We start from the raw sequence: 21,167 nt of genomic DNA, 5'->3' as shown, positions 1-21,167 counted from the left end.
TATTTCCTGCAGCCACAAATTACTGAATGGGAAGCGAGCGTGGTGGCCCATTAGTGGGCTGCAACTCCTACAGGTGAGCTCCTCTACCTGTCACACTTTATTCCCATTGATGCATCCCTTTACCTGGAAGTACGTTACATCAGGAATCACTTCATTCCCTACACAAGCTTTTTTTGGGGAGTGTGTATGCACTGTAACTGTAGGTACAGTCCCATTTAAATTTAATCAGTTATTCTACAGGGGAGACAAAATTAAACATGACTTTTGACTCTTCTGGCCCTGTTGTTTTTCACAGCTGAAATAAACTTTAAAATTGAAATTTAAGATTAAATTCCTGTCACTCATAGAAAAAAGCTTGCAGCATGATTGAAAGTGAAATGATCAGTCATAAATATGTAGCGTGATGGAAGAAGTACTCCTGTCCTTAACTACTTTACACAGTTAATTTAATCCACCAGATTTTAGGGGTCATGAGTTCATTAAATGGAGTAGGAAAGAAGAAACAACTAAGTTCTGCTACACAAATCTGAATAAATTTTTTATTTACTTTTTTTTTTAATCTTTACTTTTTTTCTGAAATATTGAATGATTTGATCTCTTTGGACCTAAAACAGTTATTTAGATGAAACAATCAGAAAGGTTTTGAGGAAATCTATAGACTTCTGAAATGTGACAAGAGGCCCAAGAAGACAGAGTCAGAAGTGTAGTGTGTTTTCCTTTGTTCCAACCTCCCCACTCTTAGATTCCCAAAAAAAGCCAGGAGTGACGAAGGCAGTGGTAGTAACAGGCTTCATTCCCATCCTGCGGACGGCAGTGGACGCCACCACCACTTGCAAGTGCTGCTCCCTGTGGTTTGGCTTCCTGTGGATCTGCGTGGTGATCCTCTTCCTGGCTGAACTGCCCGTCACTAAACTGGACCCTGACTTCACCTGCAACGGCACAAGGGGACAACATCTGCACCAGAGCCTGTTTTAATAAGATATTTACACAAAGCTATGATGGTGGCCTGGAACTTGGATCTTTGTCCTGGTTATATTCTCTGTCCTGCGCATAGATCTCCACGGAGACAGAGGCACTGTTGGCTTCTACCTGCTCATCACTCTGCATATTCTGGTTGAATCTTGGTTTGTTTATGTTCCGTTTTCTTGGAACCTGAATAATAGTCCATACAAATGTTTGACAGACATCTGCTCTGAGTTACGCGTTTGTGTTGTGAGGGCCACCCCAGAGAAGTACATGTCTATTTATGCTTTGGCTTCCATTTTAGGCATGATTATTGTTTGTTCCAACCTATTTTGTATGTACACCATTGTTCGCTATCTAAATATTGACAAAATATTCTGATTTAGATTCAGTACATATGAACTCATAATGACTGTCGGTGCATGTGTTAAAAGCATGAGCCATAATGCTTGGTTGCTTGCTCTTGTGTGATAATTTTTACTTTTGCACATCAAGTTTGGTGCAAACAAACTATTCACTTCTAACATCTATTAAAACATAATTACATAATCACAATCAATAGGACTATATTGACTGTTGTGTGGGAGCTTTACATGTGTTAAAAGATGTATTTTGCGGACACCAAAGGGCCTGGGTGTGAGCTGTGTGATGTGTTTCTGAGTCATGTTTTTTCTATGTGTTTTTGTCTGTGCAAAAACACACACACTGCCACAGGGAAGGTGTCAAATATATATATATACATATATACATATATATATATAAGTAATAAGTATACTGCCTCAGCAGTTATTATATGCAACACTGAAAGGAATCACTTAAAGTCTCACAGAGAAATAAGTTTCTTTATGACAAGGATGACCATGTTTTCAGCTGATATACAGTAATACATTATTAACACTGTGAAATATTTGAAGGATATTTCTTTGGCCAGATAATCGAGGTCAAACTGCAGTATTTATCCTTGTCATTCATGACTTGAGTTGCTTCCAACCAGGTAAAAAGTGGAGGCTGACAGTTGGCTAGAGTTTATGTTTATTCTTCAGTGAAATGGACTTCCTGTTGCTGTGCTTCATGGCGTAGAGCAGCGCTGCACCAGCGTCTGTTAGAGACTGTTGGGAGAAGAACGGAAGAATTATCAAAGGGCACTGAGTTTTCCAGTACTAAGCAGTATGAGGACAGTATAAGGGCAAGACATGACTTTACCTGTGAGTCTGAAATGACAGATTTTCTCTGGAAAACACACAAATAAAAGTGTTTAAGTGTGATGATTCGAACTAATGTGAGGTACTGAATCTAATAAATGTAAAGTAACTCACCCGTGTGAAATTATGAATGTTGTTGTAAATTGGCTCCATAGTTTTCACCCATTCTTGGTACGTCTGTTTGTCCTGTGCACTGTGATTGTGTTCACTGCAAACAGAGACAGCACATCATCTGCCCAATCTAAAAAACACTGTACATCTAATAAATAGCAGCTTTCAAAGGCAGGTAGAGACTCAAAACTACCATTTAAATAAAAAGAATATCTGGAAAAAAAAGGCTTGGGATTGTTAATTGTAAACCTTCAAACAAAAAATTTAATCTGAGATAAAATAAACATCAATAAAATCATCAGTTCATCTGGTTAATCAGATGTATTTGAATATTTCTACTGAAGAATGCAACCAGTTGATCTGATTTCCATTTCATTTAAATTCACTTTTTATCTGTGCATCTGATTGCTCTGTCGGTGCAGCCATATTCATATTTCCATATATTTTCAATTTTTTTTTTGTATTTTGTCATTTTTCTATGTGCCGAATGAATATATAATCAGCCCTCATTTTAATCCAGTTGTTGGACTTCAGCATAATTTAGCTCTCGTTCTACATGTTGCCCACACACTGACGCAGTCAGAGTTTCCTCCATCCCTTCTGTAACTCACATTGCTCTCTCGATCAGCTTCCTCTGCAGCTCTCCCTCCCTCCTGGCGTCGAGGAAGCGGCCTCTGACAGCCAGAGCGGCGCTGGCCTGTGATGAGTTGAGCTGAATGATGGCCAGAGACAGAGAAGACAGGGCCGCCGAGCTGAGAAGGAGGGTCACACTTTTATCATAAGAGTGCTTCTCAGCATTTACGCCTTCAGCCTTGCCATTATATTAGCATGCAAATACACACAGGTGCTACTTTGTAGCTGCTCAGACAATGAATTGCATGACCTTCATTCTGTATATGAAGCAGGCAGACTGGGTTAAGAGGTTTATTGTGACTAAACATTAGAATGGATGAAAAATAAGATTTACATGGTGCGATCATTTCTGGATGATGTGAACACCCCAGTATCTCAGCAACAGTCTCCTTGGATTTTCAAAACTGCTTTGCCTAAAGGTTCACTGAGATTGCCAGAAAATAATACATGTAATCAACTGTTGTCCTGAGGGAGAGAACGCCTCCTTGATGAGAGATATCACATGATAATGACTTGTTTAAGATTACAAGGAAGCCACAAGCATACAGATAGTCAGTGCAATGTGTGAGTGGGTGTGTGTGTGTGTGTGTGTGTGTGTGTGTGTGTGTGTGTGAGACACAATCTCAAAATGCAAGTGAGTGAAGCACAGATTATGGAAACATCATGATCACCTGTCATCAGTAACATTTCGCTCTGAAGTTATCACTCTGAGCATCGTCTGTCCGTTCCTCTGCCGGTACCTGATCTGCAGCTGGACGGACACACGGCTGCCGGAGGCTGGTGCTGGCACTGAAAGAGAAGCACAGACACACCACAAATATGATTCAAGAGAGTTTAAGGTTTTTTTTAAACAACAATCCTCTTGAGTGTTTTGGATCACAGAGAGAGCACATGCTGCTTTTTGACCATGCTAAACACGGCATCCGTTTCTGGTTTAGCAAATGTAATGCAATCTAGTTATTTCATGATAGTGCAAGGGAAAAAAAATCAAGGAATCCTCAAAGTTATTAGGATTAATCCTCTAGGGGCCACAAGTCTCTGTCCAAAACTTCATCTTATTCCATCCAGTTGTTGTTGAACAATTTTGGCAAAAGTTGTGGAGCGAATGAGAAACAGACTGACAGCTCTGGAGCTGTTAATTTGTTCTTACTTTAATGAAAGCTATTTCTTACTAACAGACATGGGGTAATTATTTTTTTTTTTTTAGAAAAATCACAGGTTTTAGCGCATCCAGATGGATTTATTCCTGTCGAACCAGAAGTGGCAAATCATGGATTTCTGTTGTTATCTAGCAAATTATGGCCCATTCTTGCATTTTCATCAATCCAGTTTTGTTAGTTTTTGTCAGATGTACTGACTCTGGATCTAACTTCATAGTGTTGTTGTCTCTCTTGCAATGATCTCAAATTGAGATTTTTTATTTGATTGGCAACAACACCAATCACCATCCTGTGTGAACTGGCAGCACACGTCAGACCACGACCTGTGATAATCCTGTGCAAAGCAGTAAAGCTGCAGCTGGAGTTTGCAAGGTAAAAGAAACAACAACATTATTGACAGTCTGTCAGCGCTGACACAGTAGTTTTTTTTCTCACCATCTGCGTCCTGTTCATTGGCTCCGAACTGAAAGGTGATCTCTGTATCTGGGTCCACGTTCCCCACCTCTCGGGTCCCTTTGCATCCAGCCTCCCTCTCTCCTCTCATGTGCCTACAGCAAAGGCATCAGTAATGTAATTTAAAGTGTTTCAAATCCTTTCATGTGCCATCAATCTCGCCCAATTAATGAAGCAATCAGAAATACAAGTATTAGGGGAATATACATTCATTTACAGGGCAGCTCTTACAGGGATTTGGGCAGCAGTAATGTAACGGTACAGTGTGTGACGATGGTCCTGTTCTCAATGATCTGTTCAAACTCTGGATGCAGCCTGTTTGGACTTGCTATTACCACCTAGAGGACAAGAGATAAAACGCACAGATGACATGAGAAAAGCAAGATCTGATTTGACTGAGTGATTAATGACTGTTGCAACAAATCATATGCAACACAGCTTCACACTGTCTCTTACTTTCCCTCCAGTGCGATCGGCGAGTCTTCCCAGCTCATCCAGCCGGCAGTCTGTTCCCTCTATGGACAGCACAGACACCGTCACACTAATGGAGGAAGGATATTTCAGCACGATCTTCATCATAATAAATCTAGCTGAGCAACCGCAGGCATCCTCCATCTTTCACTTGGCCCTTATTAGTATTAACAGCACCAGTATTACTGTTGCCAGTGGAGCAACAGTACTTCAGATATGAAAGTGGCTGCACTTGTATGTTCACTCATTGTCTGTTTAGTGGTAAAATATGTTTAAACACATTCTTGACATTGACGTGGAGATGTGTACTAACCCCTGATTAGCAGCATACTCCCCCAGCTCCTGGTAGAAGATGGTGGATGAGAGGAGGGTGCGAGCATCATTATCCTCCACCTCCAGGTTTCCTAACTCTGTGTTGGCCTTCCCATCTGTACAGATAATCACCTTCAAGATCAGCAGGGATAGCAGATCAGGATTGTTTTGTTTTTAGAAAATAGAAAAATGGAAAACTGACACTGACCCCTCATTGCAATTCATACAAGCTTTACATCACAGCTCATCTAGTTCAAAGTACAGGGGAAAAAAGATATGAAGTGTTGATGAAGGAACGAAGCTTCATATACAAATAAAATGAGTCCAAGTGGCCATGACTGTGTGGTATTCCTGGTTCCTTTTCAGTCAACAACATTTACAGCTGTACACATCATAAAGACGTAAAGGTGTGCACAAGCTTTGCTGAATCAGTACAGCTAAATACTGTTAAGTGACAATGTAATACAGATTGCATGTCATGTATATGTCAACTACTGTATATATGGACCAAAGCATACAAATACACTGGTATGGTACCACAAATAAGACTGAAAAGCCAAACCTACTTTGGACCCTGGCTGTCTGGAGGCCATTGCAACTGCCAGGAGAGCAGCTGGACCCAGAGCTGTGGTCCCACTTTCAGATAATCTTCAGAGAATCGAGAGAATATGTTTGTTATTTGAACATACAACAGGTAAGCTATAATACACAAAACAACTAATGCAATCATTGTTTTCCTTCTTACCCCATAACTTGTCTCTGTAAGAAGTCCTTGGTCTGTGAGAGTGGAGGTGGACTGGGGAAACTGGCGGCAGCCTCTTTAAGATAGTTGCTGTCAGTCAACTCAGCACCGCTCAGGAACCGTGACGTGAAATTCTCATACCCATACATTGTAACCTGGCAATACAATCATCAGGTGATAAAAAAAAAGCAATGGCAATAAAACATTTTATTCATGCAGTGATTTTTTTGAGATAATAATGATGCTGAATGACAAGAAGATGAAGAAGAAATTCCAATATCCTGATATCAAATAAAAGGCAGAAAGATGCAGTGACTTACAGCGATGGAGAAACAGTGAGAACATTGAGTGTAAAAAGAATTATATAATATAAGTCAGGAATAAACTCAAACAATAGCATGATAACAGCACATTTCATGAAAAAACTTGGGAGAATAAGGCAGAGAACAGTCTGTTGTTGTCCAATACTCTATCAGATCATCAATGTACCTGATAGTTGAAGGTGATGAGACCCACTCTTGTGTCTGGTTGCTGTTCACTTAGTCTCTGAACACACTGCAACACGGCTTCCTGGACAAACTGGTTTGAATACAACAATTATTTATCACCAATGGCATCTTGGCAGCATCTCAGGACAGCTGTTATTGTTATCATTGTCATCTGTATTATGCATGTATAAAAGTGGTTTGTGGTAACTTTCCAGATAACTTAATAGTGTGTTACTTGGGGAATTTGCACTTAAAAAAAGAAGAAGAAAGACTTAAAGCTCATTTTCAGTCTCACAAACTTAAAAGGCCACTTGAAAATGAAAAAAAAACTCACCTGGAGACGAGATCTGTGAACAAAATGCTCTCCCGCCGTCACCTTGAAGTGATAAGAGATTGATCAGTTGAAACATCACGAGTTGTATTTGTGAATGTCAGCCACGAGTAAACAGATCAGTGTCAGTGTCAGTCGTGTGTTTGTACCTGGGAGGTGATGCTCATGGAACCTGAGATGTCGATGCAGAAGAGCAGCAGAGCGCCAGCAGCGCACGGGGGCTTTTCATCAGGGTTGAGCAGAAAGAGAGCACTGGGTGGTATACTGGGAGGACTGGTCAACTCCCGGGACTGACAGAAGTGACACGCATGAAGCTGCCCAGTGTAAGGAGAGAACATTACTGTTACTGAGAAACATTGACTGGCTGAGACCAAGCCAGCCTGAATCAATCAAACCAATCCCAGTTATCCATTGTTTCATTATGATGCAATCAATAATTCTTATGCTTGACTGCATCTAACAGTTTGTCATGCTCCGTATTTTCCAGTAGTCATTACAAGGAGATTTATGGTTTGTTATTCAAATCTGAAATCAATGGCTCTTAATCATGTTACTACGTATCAGTTTCAGAATAAAGGTCAAAGAAAAGATGCAATTACCACATTGACATAACAGGAGTCCTGCACAGAGCCACACTGGGAGCAGCAGGTGGGTTCACCTCGTATGAATTCCCCTGGAAATATGCACACATCATCGTCATCGTAAGATAATGAGACTGAAAATCAAGACGGCCGATAATGAAGGTTTGATGGTGATGATAGAAGTTTACTGACCACTTTCCTCTGAGAGTAGTTTCCCTAAACTGACAAGGACCACATTAGGATTCCCTGGAAGAGGCTCCTTATCTGCTGATCCTGAGATGGGAATAACATGAGCATTCAAACTTTAGCATTTTGTGCAATGTTGGTTTTTTGACAGCTTGACAGAGACTGTTGTATTTACCTTTTGCAGTAGACGACTGGGAAAGTGAAGAAGTTGAAGGTGATTTCTGAGAGGATGAAGCAGATGAGGGTAACAGCACCAGGTACTCTGGCATTGACTTCATGAATGCAGGCCTCGGTGGGAGGGCTGGGGCTGTAGGGGTTTGAGATGAGAGCAGGAGAAACTTGGATGATCAGTCTCTTCCCTAAAGTCTCTGAGACAAATCTGATCTGGAAAGTACTGGGTTGTAACAAGTTAAAATCGAACACAAAGAGGAAAAACAAAGACGTCTATTCACCTGGTGTCTGGCCCGGCACATTGCTAGTAATAGCTGGCAGCTTCACTTCACCCCCAGTGCCCTCTGGTGTACTGTATGAGTAGTTTGGGTCCCAGCGATGGGCATTTAAATCTGGTTCATTATTTGGCAGGTCATAGGTAAATGTCTGACTGTTGTCGAGTGGCTTGCTGTGCGGAGAGGACTGGCTGCTCGCTGCAGGTCTCATGTGCGGTGGAAGAAGAGCTGGGTAAAGCAGATAGGAGAGGACTGTTGAAGGAATGAGTCAACCCAAAATAAAAGAAAATGTCATTCATCATCTTGGCTGCAGCTCAGTGGAATTAAACTACTAAAGTGCATTGGAGCTCCAAACACGTGGTGATTTACCGCCTGTACCAAACCATGAGCGTGAAAGGCTCATTATAAAAAAAAACATGTTATAGATATTTTTGGCGTTAGCATGTTATTGATCTTTATCTTTGTTTTGTTCTTTTTTAGCTAAAGGCCACTAAAGTTGGTGAAAGTGTTTTAGAGTCAATCAGTCGGTAAGTCTATTTTTTACTTTTAACTTCACCGTAAACATTTAGTGTATTTAATGTGCACACTGATGAAAGCACACTTTACTGGTTAAAACATAAACATCATATACATACAACTATTAGACCTCTTATGTATGAACACACACACAGACATCATACCAAAGGTCCAGGTAACAATGCTAATGTAACAACAGGACAGGAGTTTAGAAAACTGTTAAGTTACAATTACCCCCTTTTTATTAAGGTTAATAAGGTAAATACTTGTTTTTTAAACTAAAATCCTTCACCTACAAAACAGCTGGATTTGGCTTCAAGTATTGGAAGGAATTTGAAGGATATTTTTTGCATCTGAAAAAAGTTGGGAGAAGTGTGTCTGTGACAAAAGGGTTTGGACCAGCAGGACTAGCATGGGCTTGAAAAGTAAAAGAGCAATGCTTGCCCTTTCTTTATTACCACTGCTCTCCTTGAGCAATGCCCCGTGCCGGTGTGAATATGAAACTCTGTGAGTGTGAGCCTGGCTTTTCTGAAATACAAGGGGCCAAACTTTCCTGTTTTGTTTTAAATGGCTGCATTAACTTCAATAACTGGAAGAGCAGCAGGTAACTTTCTTGTGTGATTGGTAGCTGTCACTGGAATGTGACTGAAGCGACAGCACTGACCTTTAGGGTGAAATACTCCTTTAAGATATCCATTGCAACCACGGCATTTCAGATAATACTAAAGTAGAGAAACTAAACTTGTCCAGACATACATTTACACATTTATTTTGCCACATTCACAGTACCTGTCCTTCGAGGAGATGTTGTCTGCTGAGCTGTTGTATTGATGGAAGACGCTGCCTCCAGTTTACTGTGAAATTTGGCATTTTCATAGAAGGGACTGGGCTTCACAACCTTCTTCACTTTGCTCTTTTCCAGCTGTTCAACAATCTTCGGGGTCGATTTGGGGAGTTTTGGTGATTTGGCCACTGTAGAGTTTGTTGGAGGAGGAGGTGGAGGAGTGCTAGGACGAATTCGGTTGACAGGGGGGAGGAGAGCTAAAAGGAATGAAAATGAAAAGGAAAATACTCACATCAGCAGTTCATTCTGAGCTGTTTCTTGCAAGAGAAATGTGATCCCAGACAAAACAACTGGTGCAGTGATGACCTTTGTGCTGTGAAGAAAATGTGACTCAGCCAGCAGATGGCTTTTACCAAGCAAAGCAAAGTATCTGAAAGGAATATCTCCTCTAAGACAGACAGGAGAGGTTGTGTGTGTCACTGATTACATAATACATAATGATACTTAACCAACCAGTTACCCAGACAGCTCTGACGCAAGGAGAAATCCACCTGTGGCTACATTTACACTGTCACGTACCATCAATCTTTGATATTCAAAGAAAAATTATCGGTTATTCTGTGATTAAGTATTGGAATTTAATCTTTCTTTCAATTCATACTTCAGTTAATGACTTCCTACATTTCCCAGATTGCCTTTTGACATCTTCCAGAGAATGGAGCCGACTGCAGGTGACATACGTCGGTGATAGACGTAGAGGAATGAAAGCTTTGTGCCTGTTTGATGGATTTCTTCAAACTGGTGAGTCAACAAAGAAGGTCTTTCAGAAGGTTTCAGAAGACCTTTGACTGACACCAAGAATCTGATGTTTACTGTTCATGTTTTAGATTGCTGAAATACTTTGTGGTGTCAGACTCCAGGGAAGTTGCAGAGAAAATCTGTGTCTGGCAAGTGATCTGTGGGATTGAGTAAAACTGCAACTAAACCGCAAAGTAGAGCCAGAAATGTGACACATGTCTGTTTAAACAAGTGTTAGTGTTGGAAATCGGGATTTTTTCTTTTTCTTTTTGATGTCAGGAGAAAGAAATCACACCTGAGCGTTTTATGACGTTGGCACTGGAGCGTTGGCCGTCCTTCTGAATCACTGCTGGTGGCACATAAACAAACGCACAGGCAAATTCCATAGTGATTCTGTCTGTCTGAGAGAGAAAGGACATTATCTAACAAAACATGACACCCAATAATGCATTAGTAGTGTAGACAGTAACATCTTTAACACATAAGATGTGTAATTAAAATACAATCCAAAGTAATTTAAGTAATTACAGTACAATTTTCTCTGGGGAGCATGAGGAGACTCAGTTTGTAACATGTAAACATGCCCTCAGAAAGCCGTCTCTTTAAAGAAACATCATTTAACCACACATCCATCATCTTTCTGCAATAAAGTCCTTTAAAAATAAGCATATGTATCAGGCGTACTTACACATGCAGAGTCCTTTGAACGCTGAATGTACAGTGCAACCATAAACAAGAAATCTCTCCAGGTCTCAGAAATGTTTCAACTACTGTGTGACGTCTTGTCATTCATTATTTGTGCCTCAGAGATCTTGTCCAACAGGTTTCTCTCTTCCGTGGTACTGTAGTGTAGTGGTATGTGCACAGAGCTGCGAGGTTGGGTGGTTAGTCAGAGATTTATCACGTTGTGTGACTCTAGTTAAACATTCACGAGTGTAAAATGGGTGAAAGTTGGAATGAGAAACATGTCAAAGGTCAGGATCATTAATATGGATAATTATCTTTCAAAATAATCAACTATCCTACGAAATTCTTTAATGATCCAGTGATTTAATATACTGATGTTGCTACTGAGATATATTAAAATGTAAGTCACTTTGAACAATGGTGCCTGTAAATATTATTTGTTCAGGGAATCTTAATTACTGCAAAACTTCTGTGTATTGGAGAACTCAAATCAAACAGGACATTTTAAAGGAGTGTATATATGTATTGTTTTTTCAGTATTTAAGCTTGGCAGATGTATGTTTCATGTAAATATATCTATCAATATCAATACATTATCTCTATACTACATAAAAAGCATTAAATGGATGTTAATTATGTAAAAAATACCTTTAAAATGATGAAGCATATCTACACGTCTGTTTTTGCTTTTAATCTTAGGTCTTTTTTGTTCTTTGTCTTAATATGAAACCTTTGTAAGGCGCAGTTGTGCTTTGAGGTGAATGCTAATGTCAGCATGCTAACATGCACTCAGTGACAAAACATACATTGTGATGTTAAGCAGGTGTAATATTTACCATGTTTATCTTCTGTTTAGTAGTCTGTTAGTATGCAAATGTGCTAATTAGCATAAAACAGGAAGTACAGCTGAGGCTGATGGGAATGTCATTAGTTTTGCAGAATAGTTGTGTGCACCTCCACCCCAACCCCAAGACCCTGTGGGGGTTGAAACGTTGTGTTTGTTGTAGTCAATTAAATATTGGGAGCTGTACTCCAGTGTGCAAATATTGTTTCACTCTTTATCATAATGTCATTAGTTTTACAATAAAAGTACAAATGTACAAATTTCAGAACAACGCATCCAATAGTTATGGATACATTGAACTGAAAACCAGAAATGTCAACCTCATGGTGGTACTAGAGGAAAAGTCGGAGGACTGTGAAAGTCAGAGTCATTGTCTTGGGACAACAAAAGTCTGCAACAGATTTCATGACGATCCATCTCATAGTTGTTTCGATATTTCAGCCTGAACCAGCATGACCAACCAACGCTGCCATCCATAGACCCACACGACTAGCATGGTAAAAACAATAGTGTCAACAAGATGGATTAGAAGCAAAACAAATATACTTTTATTGTGAAAATCCATTCCCCTCAGTCAAAGTAACTTCTGTGTGCCTCTGCATAATACGCATCAAGTAAACATTAACCTTGTGTGCACACATCATGGTAAACTTGTGGCTGAGTAAACCTTTCATTATCGGCTATTTTTATTACAGTAACCTAATGACTCAGACAAGATGGCGGTAAATAAATATTCTCTCTTGTTTTCGTTTGTTTCATCTGATCGTGCACACATGCATGCAAACACACATACACACTCACACATATACACATATAACTCTTCCACAAACAGTACATTCTAGTGTGATAAGTTAATTCATACTCAAACCAAGTAGGTTAGAATATTAAGGCCATAAAGCTTTACATTTCAAAATAGCTGGGAACAGATTATATCTGACATTAACTCAGAATCAGAAACATCTTAGATGTTAAATGATAATAATTGTTAATTTTAGAAGAACTCTTCGTGAGAGATAAGTTCCCAACATAAAATATTGGACAGCGTGATGTCACTCGGCAACTTCAACATAATTGGCCGGGTAGAAGCCCTCCTTCCCTCCGCTCAGTACTCCTCGACACCAGCCCTGGTCATCCTCCTCTTCCACCTTCAGGAACATTTCACCTGAGATCAAAAGGAATAAAATTTAAAACAATCATGTTTCAATAATCAATAGTTATTTCTAATTTACAGAGATAACCTCTGTGAGTTGAGTAGATAGTATAACTGTGCAGATCCAAGCCTGTTATTATTAATGAAAGAGTGCCTTAAGATGTACTTCCTCTTAAGGCCACTAGATGGTGGGTCTAAAAAAAACCTTTGAATTTGTGCAGTCTTTCAATTTTGTCATTTTTGCACAGCATGAGTTCGGATCTAGATACTCAGCATCATCTAATTGTCCAAATGTGGGTTTTACAATGGCAGTGAGAGGTAAACCCAACTCTCTTTGGATTTTAACTCTTTATCACGCACAATGAAAGAGATAAATGCACTTCAGTTTGCAAAATATCTCTCCTAAGGCAACAGGATAATAGCTTTTTTCTTTGCAGGATTCAAATGATATCATAACCACATCGCTTATGTTTAGTGCTGTAGGTTTGTGCCATCTGTGTCTGACTCATGCTGAAGTTAGTAGTTCTGCTTTATGTGATTAATATACAGACTGTAAGATAAAAATGTCAACTGTTTAAGTAAAAAATCTATTTATTTATAAAGCATCCCCTGAACAATTGGTTTCATCCTTTATAGCTCCACTAGGACACTTCATGTCATCTCACATCCCAGAAATCATACAATCAGTAAACTCCACACGGCTCACTTGCAGTATATTTACCTGCCTTTTTTTTCATATATTCATACAAGGGTTGTAATTTTGTATAAAAAAAATATCCCAAATGCAGCTTTAACACTGAGAGTAAAATGGCTGTCTAACACAATGTATTTGAGTGTTGTGAAAACCACACGTCATGTGTCACCTGCTTTAAAGGACAGCTCGTCACCCTCCTCTCCCACATAGTCGTACAGAGCTCGCACCTTCACACCCCCAATCATCACACTAACAGGAGAAGACACAGACATTTCAGTGGTGAAAAAACATAAATCTGTGGTCATCTCTTGGTTTTAAAAGAAAGCGATAACCATATGTGAAAAGCACTTTGTTGGATACTTACGGTCGGCTCTCTTTTCTTTTCTGGTCTCTTTTCTTTCGATTTAGCTTTTTTACTGGTGGAACCCATTCCTGAAAGAACAGAAAAGTTTGGGTTTTAACTTAATCATCACTTTGTCAACACTACCAATACAGCTGTGATAAATGCAGAGTGTGCAAGTCTACACACACACACACACACACACACACAAACAGTTTCGGAGTAAAACTCTGTAACATACCTCAACCTTTGGCCAGTCGGTGGGCATGCCAGGACCGTGGTGGTTCTTCCACCATTTGAGATCATCCTGATCATTGATGGCCATCAGAGTTTGATGGAGTTCACTGTACACAGCCTTCACACTGACACAGGGACACAGAGCTATGTCTGTCATGAACCAATCCATCCACATACAATCTGTGCAAACACCTCAGTCCTCTGATGGCTGCTCACCTCTCATTGTTGGTGATGTCCAGGTGTCTGTGGATGGAGAGGAAAGCCTGCTTCAGGAAGCTGATCCTTTTCCTCTCCTCCTCCTGCGACTGTTCAAAAATGGCCTCCATCTCCTCCATGTAGCGAGGCGTGTAGGACGTCACATCCTCCAGTATTTTCTCATAGCGATCTCTAGTCTGCAGGCAGCTCGGAAGAACAGTTTTATGATGCGAGGATGCCATACGGCATCTACTGGGAGGAACATCTACTGTTTCTTTAATGGACGGGGGGGGTCTAAAATATATAAATCATCGGGTGCTCTCCACTGTTGCCATGCTGGGCTCCATAAACACGGAGCAGAGTAGTAATAACAAATCTCCATACAAGGAGAATACTTGCAGCAGGCTGGCAAAGCTTTCCCGGAATGCAACATATTTAACTGTGTGTCACGTCGTGAATCAGGAGTTGTGAATTTGAATTGTGTCGTGAATTAATCCCTTATTCGACATGCATGACTGTCTTGGAGTGAGCTGGTGCAGTGTGTAAACATCTCTCCTCACCTTTTCTTTCTCCTCTGTGGTCTTCTCTCTGGCCTCTGTAATCTTCTGCTTTTTCTCTGGACTCATCTCAGAGTTTTCATTTGCTTGTTTCTCTTTGTCAAGGGCTGTTTGCTCCCTCTGGCACGACTTGTGGTATGCAACTCGAGCCTTCTCCAGCTGTTGAATATACATGTACACATGTTAATAATATATAATAGTATAAAAGTCTGAAATTTTGGGAAATATGCCTTAGTGCTTTCTTGTCGAGAGTTAGATGAGAAGATTGAAACCACTCTCATGTCTGTACAGTAAAATATGAAGCTTCAGCTAGCAGCCCGTTGGCTTAGCTTAGCATAAAGGAAGCATTGGTATGTTTTGTGTCTAACACATACTATATTTATTCAAGTTACATGTACATTAAATAAAGAAAAATATATGCACAACTTCAGGGATGACATTTTGGCAAATACACCTATTGTTACCATTGTTACCACTCTCATGAATGAAAAATGATGCTACAGTCAACATGTTAGCATAGCTTTTGTAAGGAATCTCTTTCTTGACTCTAGGAAATAGTTTTTGCACATACAATTCCTTGCAAAGCCACAATGCATCATTTTTACACTTAGACTTTTGAACAGATTAATATGTTAACTGAGTTTAAGAGGTGCTGCCATGATGTTTACACAGAGATGGGCTAGCTGTTTTCCTGTTGTCAGGAAACTAATCTCCTGCTGTCTGTAGCTTCACTTGCTGCTGTACAGACTTGGTATTAGTATCAGTTTTCTCTTTTAACTCTTTGCAAGAAAGCAAAGCGTTATTTCTCATAATTTTGAGCTATAACTCTTATTACTTTGAAATAGCAGTCTGGCAAATTTTACTTGCTAATAAAGAGCAGGAGATGCAGTTGAAAGCTGCAGAAAAAAGCTAAGAAGCTGACAGTGAAGTGAAGATTTTGGGCAATGCAAAGTGGTGCAAAGCAGTGGATAACAAATACACTTGCTCCTTGTTGGGCTTGTTGGTCTTAAAATGAGGTGCGGTCAGGCACATTGTTGGTGCATTGCTATTTTGAGGCAGTGGAAAGTGATTGCGTGATTAAACAACAATAACCTGGTCTGAAGTGAATGGTGGAGTGTTTCATGATTATTTTAAGGGTGCATTACCAAGAGAGTAATTTGCGCCTACATAGGCGGGAGCATGACGTTCACATACTGTTCACTCTGCCTGCACTCTTATGCACAAGCAGATGTTCAGATGTTTGGATAAGTCAGATGGTGCTTTTCCAATTAACCTGCTTAATGCACAATTTGAAAATGCGACAAGTATTGGAAGCATGTGAATTTCAAAAAATCTCTGAAATGTCGCAAAAAAAATGTATACGCTCACATGAGGTGGTTTTTCAGACTATTTGACAAAGCAATATTTTGCAAAAGTGAAATGGAAACACTTTTTTCACTTTTAAGTTGTGGTGCCTGCCATATCAGGCCCCAGGGAGCCAGTTCCAACTGAGAGGCAGACTGCTGGAAATCCATTGTCACATTTAATTGGAATGATATCGCGAGAGGAGAAAACTCAGCCTCAGTCACAGAACAAAACTCAATGGAAACACAGACCATTCACAATTGTGTTTTGTCAACTAAAAAATGGAGACCTGGCTAGTGAGAATGGGAGATGTGTTTGATGTTACGCCCCAAAACATTCCCCTGATTAATTAAGTCAGTAAAACCCTTTTGAATCATGCACCTGGTGCATTGTTGAGAGTTTCTTTTGCCATTAAAATAGCTAAAGTGGATATGGACATGCCCTCAATGCATTTGTGCCATGCGCTTTAGACCATGTGCTTTAGACTGTTAAAATAGAGCCTTTGTGTCACAGATAAAAGTAAATGATGTTTGTGTTCTGGACCTTTATCAGCTTTTTGGACCAAGGTTTCTGGGCTTGTGAAAAACTTGTGCTGTTGTCGTGGCTCTCCCTGAACCCACAAAAGATTTTCTTTGGAAAGGTCTCCTTCTGCCAGGTCTTCACCCGGTGCCCTTCCTCAGTGATGAGAGACTGGGAGATGGAGGAGTGGAGTTCGGACAAACGCTCGGTGGAAGTGAAGAAACACTGCCACGCCCTCATGAGGGAGCCATAAAGTGGCCCTGGGGACGCAGGAAAAAGACAGACGGAGCAATGAAATAACATAGGGCACAGAAGTGAGTCATGGAAACAATAAAGAAACAATGACCTTCATTCGTTCACTGGAAATTTTCAAACAAACACAGATGCTCTTGTTTAATATGATTCACGGAGAGGAGAGCTGACATGATCAAAAAAGCCTGGGAATGCATGCTCTCTGCTTTTAGGCCACCACGGCTGTATGGCTATCATGCAGCTTCTCATACTTACGAGAATCCACTATGGACTTCCACTTGCTGCTCCACTGGCTGAGCTGCTGGGCGTACTGTTTTTCTACCTTTGCTCTCTCCATGAAACAGGCCACAATGTCGTTGCAGGCCTGGAAGGACTGCTCAGTTCGGTGCACTGTACGCACATAATTGCCCGGCTGGGAAGAGAAGCAGAGAGGAAGACCGATAGTGAGGAAATGTAAAAATAACAAGCCATTCACAAACACACAAGTATTGTTTTGGATCAACAAGCTATTCCTAGGGTGGTAGTTTTGTTAGATTTGATCATAGATATAATCCTCACCATCCAGAAGCTCTGTTTCTTTGCATCCTCGGGTGGCTCTTTGGGGAGGCTCGCCATTATTGGGAACGTGTCTGTCTCTGAAAACAAAAGATAGCAGCTTGTGTAATTCAAGAGAGTTGCCAGGCTGGTTAAGATGCATAACAAGCATGGAAAGACTGTTTTTATTGGCAGGCAGGTGCAACAGGTTGGACGTCTACGCGGTGTAATGTGCAGATACAGCAGGCGGACTTCCTCATAAACAGAGGTATTGCCCCTGTATGGCAGGCATGTCTGTTAGGAAATAATTGGCGGCTGAAGATTTGCAGTGTGTGTGTGTGTGTGTGTGTGTGTTGCTGAGCTTATTGCCATAACAACTTAGATGATCTTGATGAGGTATTATTTACACTGTACAGGGCTTGGATACATCCAACCCCCCTGCGTGAGTAAGGGGAGTGTCGTTGCAGTGGCAGACTGGAATTCACAGGGGTGGGATCTGCCAGCAGGAATAGAACAGCTGCTCCGGCATTCTTCCTGTTGCCTTCCCAAAATAAACAGCGTAGAAAGGTCATCTTTCCCTTTGCTCTGACTAATACAAGGCCTACTGTCTCCCACTCTGACTTGATTCAATTCAGAGATCATGACCACAAGAGTGCAATAGATTTTTCTAATCTGGCCACCAAACAGGAGCGTAGGATTTTAAAAGGAATAAACCGTCCACATAGCAGACACTTTTGCACAGCACGTAAAAGCAAAGTACATGTGGCAGATATACTGGAGACAAGACGCAGACTGAACAAAAGCAGGGAGATGCATGCACAAACAAGCAAACAACGCTGTCACATTTGGGCCTATTTCTGTCTGGGCTGACACATTGCAGGCTGAGTAATATGAAAGTGACTAACCACACCTCATCACAAGACTGAGCATGACAGAGAGTCAGGCTCATCTAAGACCTTCTTTCACTCAGCAAGATGGTCTTCATACTTATATTATCGTGTCTTATCACCATTTTTCTCACTCGCTATGAACTCCCGCAAGTGGAAACATGGCAGAAAGTCCCCGAAGGCTTCACTTAAGAGTCGCTTTTTAACTTTACCCTGATTCTGCTGTTGCTCATGCAGAGAAATGGAAGATGTTTGAGACGGGACTCCACAGCTCACTCTCATTTTATCACACAGACACATTCATACCAAAGTATTTTAATGCAAAAAACAAAAAAAAAAAACAAAAAAACACCATCCACAAGCCAAAAAGAAGCAAAAAGCGGCAGCAGAGCAGTCATGCCTGTGAGCAACCAGCACTTACATTTCTCTCTGAATCACCAGTGATTACTCAAGTGACCACTTGTTACTGTAGTTCAAGGGCTACTGAGGATTTCTTTTCATTTTTCTGCCCGTCTCCTCCTGTCCCAGTGTGCCTCCCCTCCTCTAACACATGCTTCTCTCCCTCTCTCCTGTCTTGCTGACCCAGTTTTCCCTTGGCACTTAAAGTTACACACACAAACACACACACACACATACACACACACACACACAGAGTGTTGATCTGAGAGTGGGTGTGAGACACCGTGACAATGCAAGCAAGGAGAAAGAGAAAAAAAAAATTAAACAAATCAGAGCATTTGCATGGTAATCACTCCGCCGCTAATTGGCTTCAGGGCAAACAAAGAAGGAGGAAGAAACTTACCTCTCTTGCTCTACTCCCCCGTCAGCTGTGATATTCTAGTTCACAGTCATTCCAGGATGAATTCCTCTTCCTCTTTCTCTTCTGCTCCCTTACTTTAACCCCATGCTTTGCTTCTTTAACTCTCTGTCTTCCTCCTATCAGGCTGTTTAGGTCTCCGGCCCTTCTTTGACTATCACCCTCTCACTTTCTCTCCACTCTATTAGAAAAACAGCTGGAGGAATCCCCCCCCTCCTCCTTCTCCCTCTCCCTGCCCGTCCCCTCCCTCTGTCTCAATATGGTGCTAATGAGATGCTGAACCTTCATTTTGGCCGTTTGCTGGTCACAGATTCGTGTCAGTGTGGCACACAGTCATGTGAGCTTATTAGTGAGTGCGTGTGACAGCAGAAGAGGGTGGGGGCTTGGGGGTATCCCTGGGAACTGCCACATTAGCCCCGTGCTTCTTTGTGACCTGACATTCTCTCTCTGGTCAGGCCTAGAAAACAGAGCCCGTCAAAGGGAGAACAATATATAGCATGTTCACGCACAACACTGTTTACTTATTCTGGTGTGTGCTCTTCTGGACATTTGCCAGGAGTTAAAAGAGAACACCTGTGTCATCAAGAGTTACAGTTTGTTCACTGCTGTCTGCATCTGGTTGAGATTTCTCAGTCTTTTCACGATGAATGCTGTATAAAAGGAAGACTCTTCAAAAATCCATTATCCCGAGCCCGAGTAGCTCAAAGACATCTTGCACACAACAAAAGATATTGTTTCTCACTTTTAGCTGCTGTGGTTTAATATCAGCTTTGTTCCTTTGGATTCTATGATGCCAGAAACTCAAGTAAGTTGTCTTCATGCCTTAAAAAGATGGGAGACAACCACAAATCAGAAAAAAAGGTTAAAGTTATTTATGTGATATTTATTTACCATGTCACTAAGACTCCTGCATCTATTGTCTTTTTATGAAACACCACAATGAAAATACTGTAACTGACTTCAGTGCTTCATCCTTGACAATTTGTTGTAATTTAACACATCCCTGTTCACAATGTTAGACTAAACTAAATGAAAACACAGTGACATGTTTTTGAGGGTTACAATAAGTCCTGGAGGAGATTTACTGTACATTTCTTCCAGTAGATGCCAGGTGACATGAAACTGTCAGTTCACCTGAACTGACGTGACAAATGCAAATGCAGCAGATCTCACCCTAAATGAAGACCTGTGGGAGATGTTGGAGCAATGTGTTTATACAGCACTCTCCACCACTGTCATTTAAACGCTAAAGGAGAGTGTACCTCTAGAAGGAATGGTGTTCATACCTCCAGTAGAGGTCCAGAGACTTGCATTCTATTCCAAGGGGCACTGATGATGTTTTGGTGGCATGTGGGAGCGCAACACCTGGCAAAGACATCTGATGGTTTCTCCTTTAATTTGTCACGCATCTGTAGTTTCTACTAAACAAACAGTCTGCATGAAAGGTAATGACAGCATAGGGTGACTGGAGATTGTATGAGTCAGATCACATGAAGTAACTGTTAAATAAAGACATTTTGAGAAAACCTAATTAAAGCTTCATGTGTGGTGAGAAGTGTTTTTCTCTGTGGAAGTTTCTGTCACGCTGTCATACTGTGAGAGGAGAAAAACAAGCCCTAATATCTGTAATTTCACTAACTACGAGCAGACCCCAACTGGAGAAATACAAAGAAGGGGAAACCTGGACCACTGGCACAACCTTAAACAAAATAACAGTATTTACAGTTTTCAGCCACGAACTTTAAACTGGACACCATGCTAGCAAACAATCTCCCATTCATCTCCTTCCAAGTCGTTTTTCATTGTTCTCCATGCCTTGCAGGCGTCTCTCGTTTTGCTGCATGAATGCAGCCACTGCTTGCTTCGAATTAAGCCATCTCATCTTCTCCCTCCCCATGAGCTCCACTCTTTTGTGCCTTTAGCTCACCGAGCC

General features: G+C 40.9%; 3 protein-coding genes across 8 annotated transcripts; 1 reads left to right on the top strand and 2 right to left on the bottom strand.

Annotated features, from left to right (window-relative positions):
* Positions 1–26: 26 nt before the first annotated feature.
* gjz1 (gap junction protein zeta 1) lies at positions 27–1,712 on the top strand. Its single transcript, XM_056366644.1, is given in 5 exon segments — positions 27–73; positions 678–948; positions 950–985; positions 987–1,013; positions 1,015–1,712. Coding segments are annotated over 5 exon segments (711 nt in total). The 3' UTR covers positions 1,345–1,712.
* A 79-nt stretch (positions 1,713–1,791) lies between these two features.
* On the bottom strand, positions 1,792–12,089 carry LOC130162616 (circularly permutated Ras protein 1-like). 4 transcript variants are annotated; one of them, XM_056366383.1, is made up of 21 exons: positions 10,866–12,089; positions 10,473–10,599; positions 9,385–9,636; positions 8,086–8,331; positions 7,809–7,940; positions 7,640–7,720; positions 7,466–7,539; positions 7,016–7,180; positions 6,870–6,911; positions 6,537–6,626; positions 6,051–6,202; positions 5,872–5,953; positions 5,307–5,437; positions 4,979–5,063; positions 4,754–4,860; positions 4,505–4,617; positions 3,581–3,698; positions 2,888–3,028; positions 2,280–2,373; positions 2,167–2,193; positions 1,792–2,072 (listed from the first exon to the last, which is right to left on the bottom strand). In XM_056366383.1, exons 1-21 carry the CDS (start codon positions 10,905–10,907, stop codon positions 1,983–1,985), a joined length of 2,391 nt encoding a protein of 796 aa, XP_056222358.1. In that variant the 5' UTR covers positions 10,908–12,089; the 3' UTR covers positions 1,792–1,982. The 4 variants fall into 4 exon arrangements, with proteins under 4 accessions (XP_056222358.1, XP_056222360.1, XP_056222359.1 ...); XM_056366385.1 differs by having other exon boundaries at positions 8,086–8,307; XM_056366384.1 differs by having other exon boundaries at positions 10,473–10,578.
* Positions 12,090–12,233: 144 nt separating this feature from the next.
* Positions 12,234–19,419, bottom strand: LOC130162619 (protein kinase C and casein kinase II substrate protein 3-like). Of its 3 annotated transcripts, none has more exons than XM_056366388.1 (11): positions 19,220–19,419; positions 18,839–19,078; positions 17,555–17,631; positions 17,252–17,408; positions 16,769–17,004; positions 14,885–15,040; positions 14,346–14,521; positions 14,134–14,254; positions 13,917–13,984; positions 13,722–13,801; positions 12,234–12,870 (listed from the first exon to the last, which is right to left on the bottom strand). In XM_056366388.1, exons 3-11 carry the CDS (start codon positions 17,609–17,611, stop codon positions 12,758–12,760), a joined length of 1,164 nt encoding a protein of 387 aa, XP_056222363.1. In that variant the 5' UTR covers positions 17,612–17,631; positions 18,839–19,078; positions 19,220–19,419; the 3' UTR covers positions 12,234–12,757. The 3 variants fall into 3 exon arrangements, with proteins under 3 accessions (XP_056222363.1, XP_056222364.1, XP_056222365.1); XM_056366389.1 differs by having other exon boundaries at positions 18,839–19,016; XM_056366390.1 differs by lacking the exon at positions 18,839–19,078.
* Positions 19,420–21,167: the final 1,748 nt, after the last annotated feature.

The sequence above is a fragment of the Seriola aureovittata genome, chromosome 21 (genome assembly GCF_021018895.1).
Source record: "Seriola aureovittata isolate HTS-2021-v1 ecotype China chromosome 21, ASM2101889v1, whole genome shotgun sequence".
Lineage (NCBI taxonomy): Eukaryota > Metazoa > Chordata > Actinopteri > Carangiformes > Carangidae > Seriola > Seriola aureovittata.
Note: the sequence above shows the minus strand (reverse complement) of the source record. Positions and strands in the feature narration are given on the sequence as shown.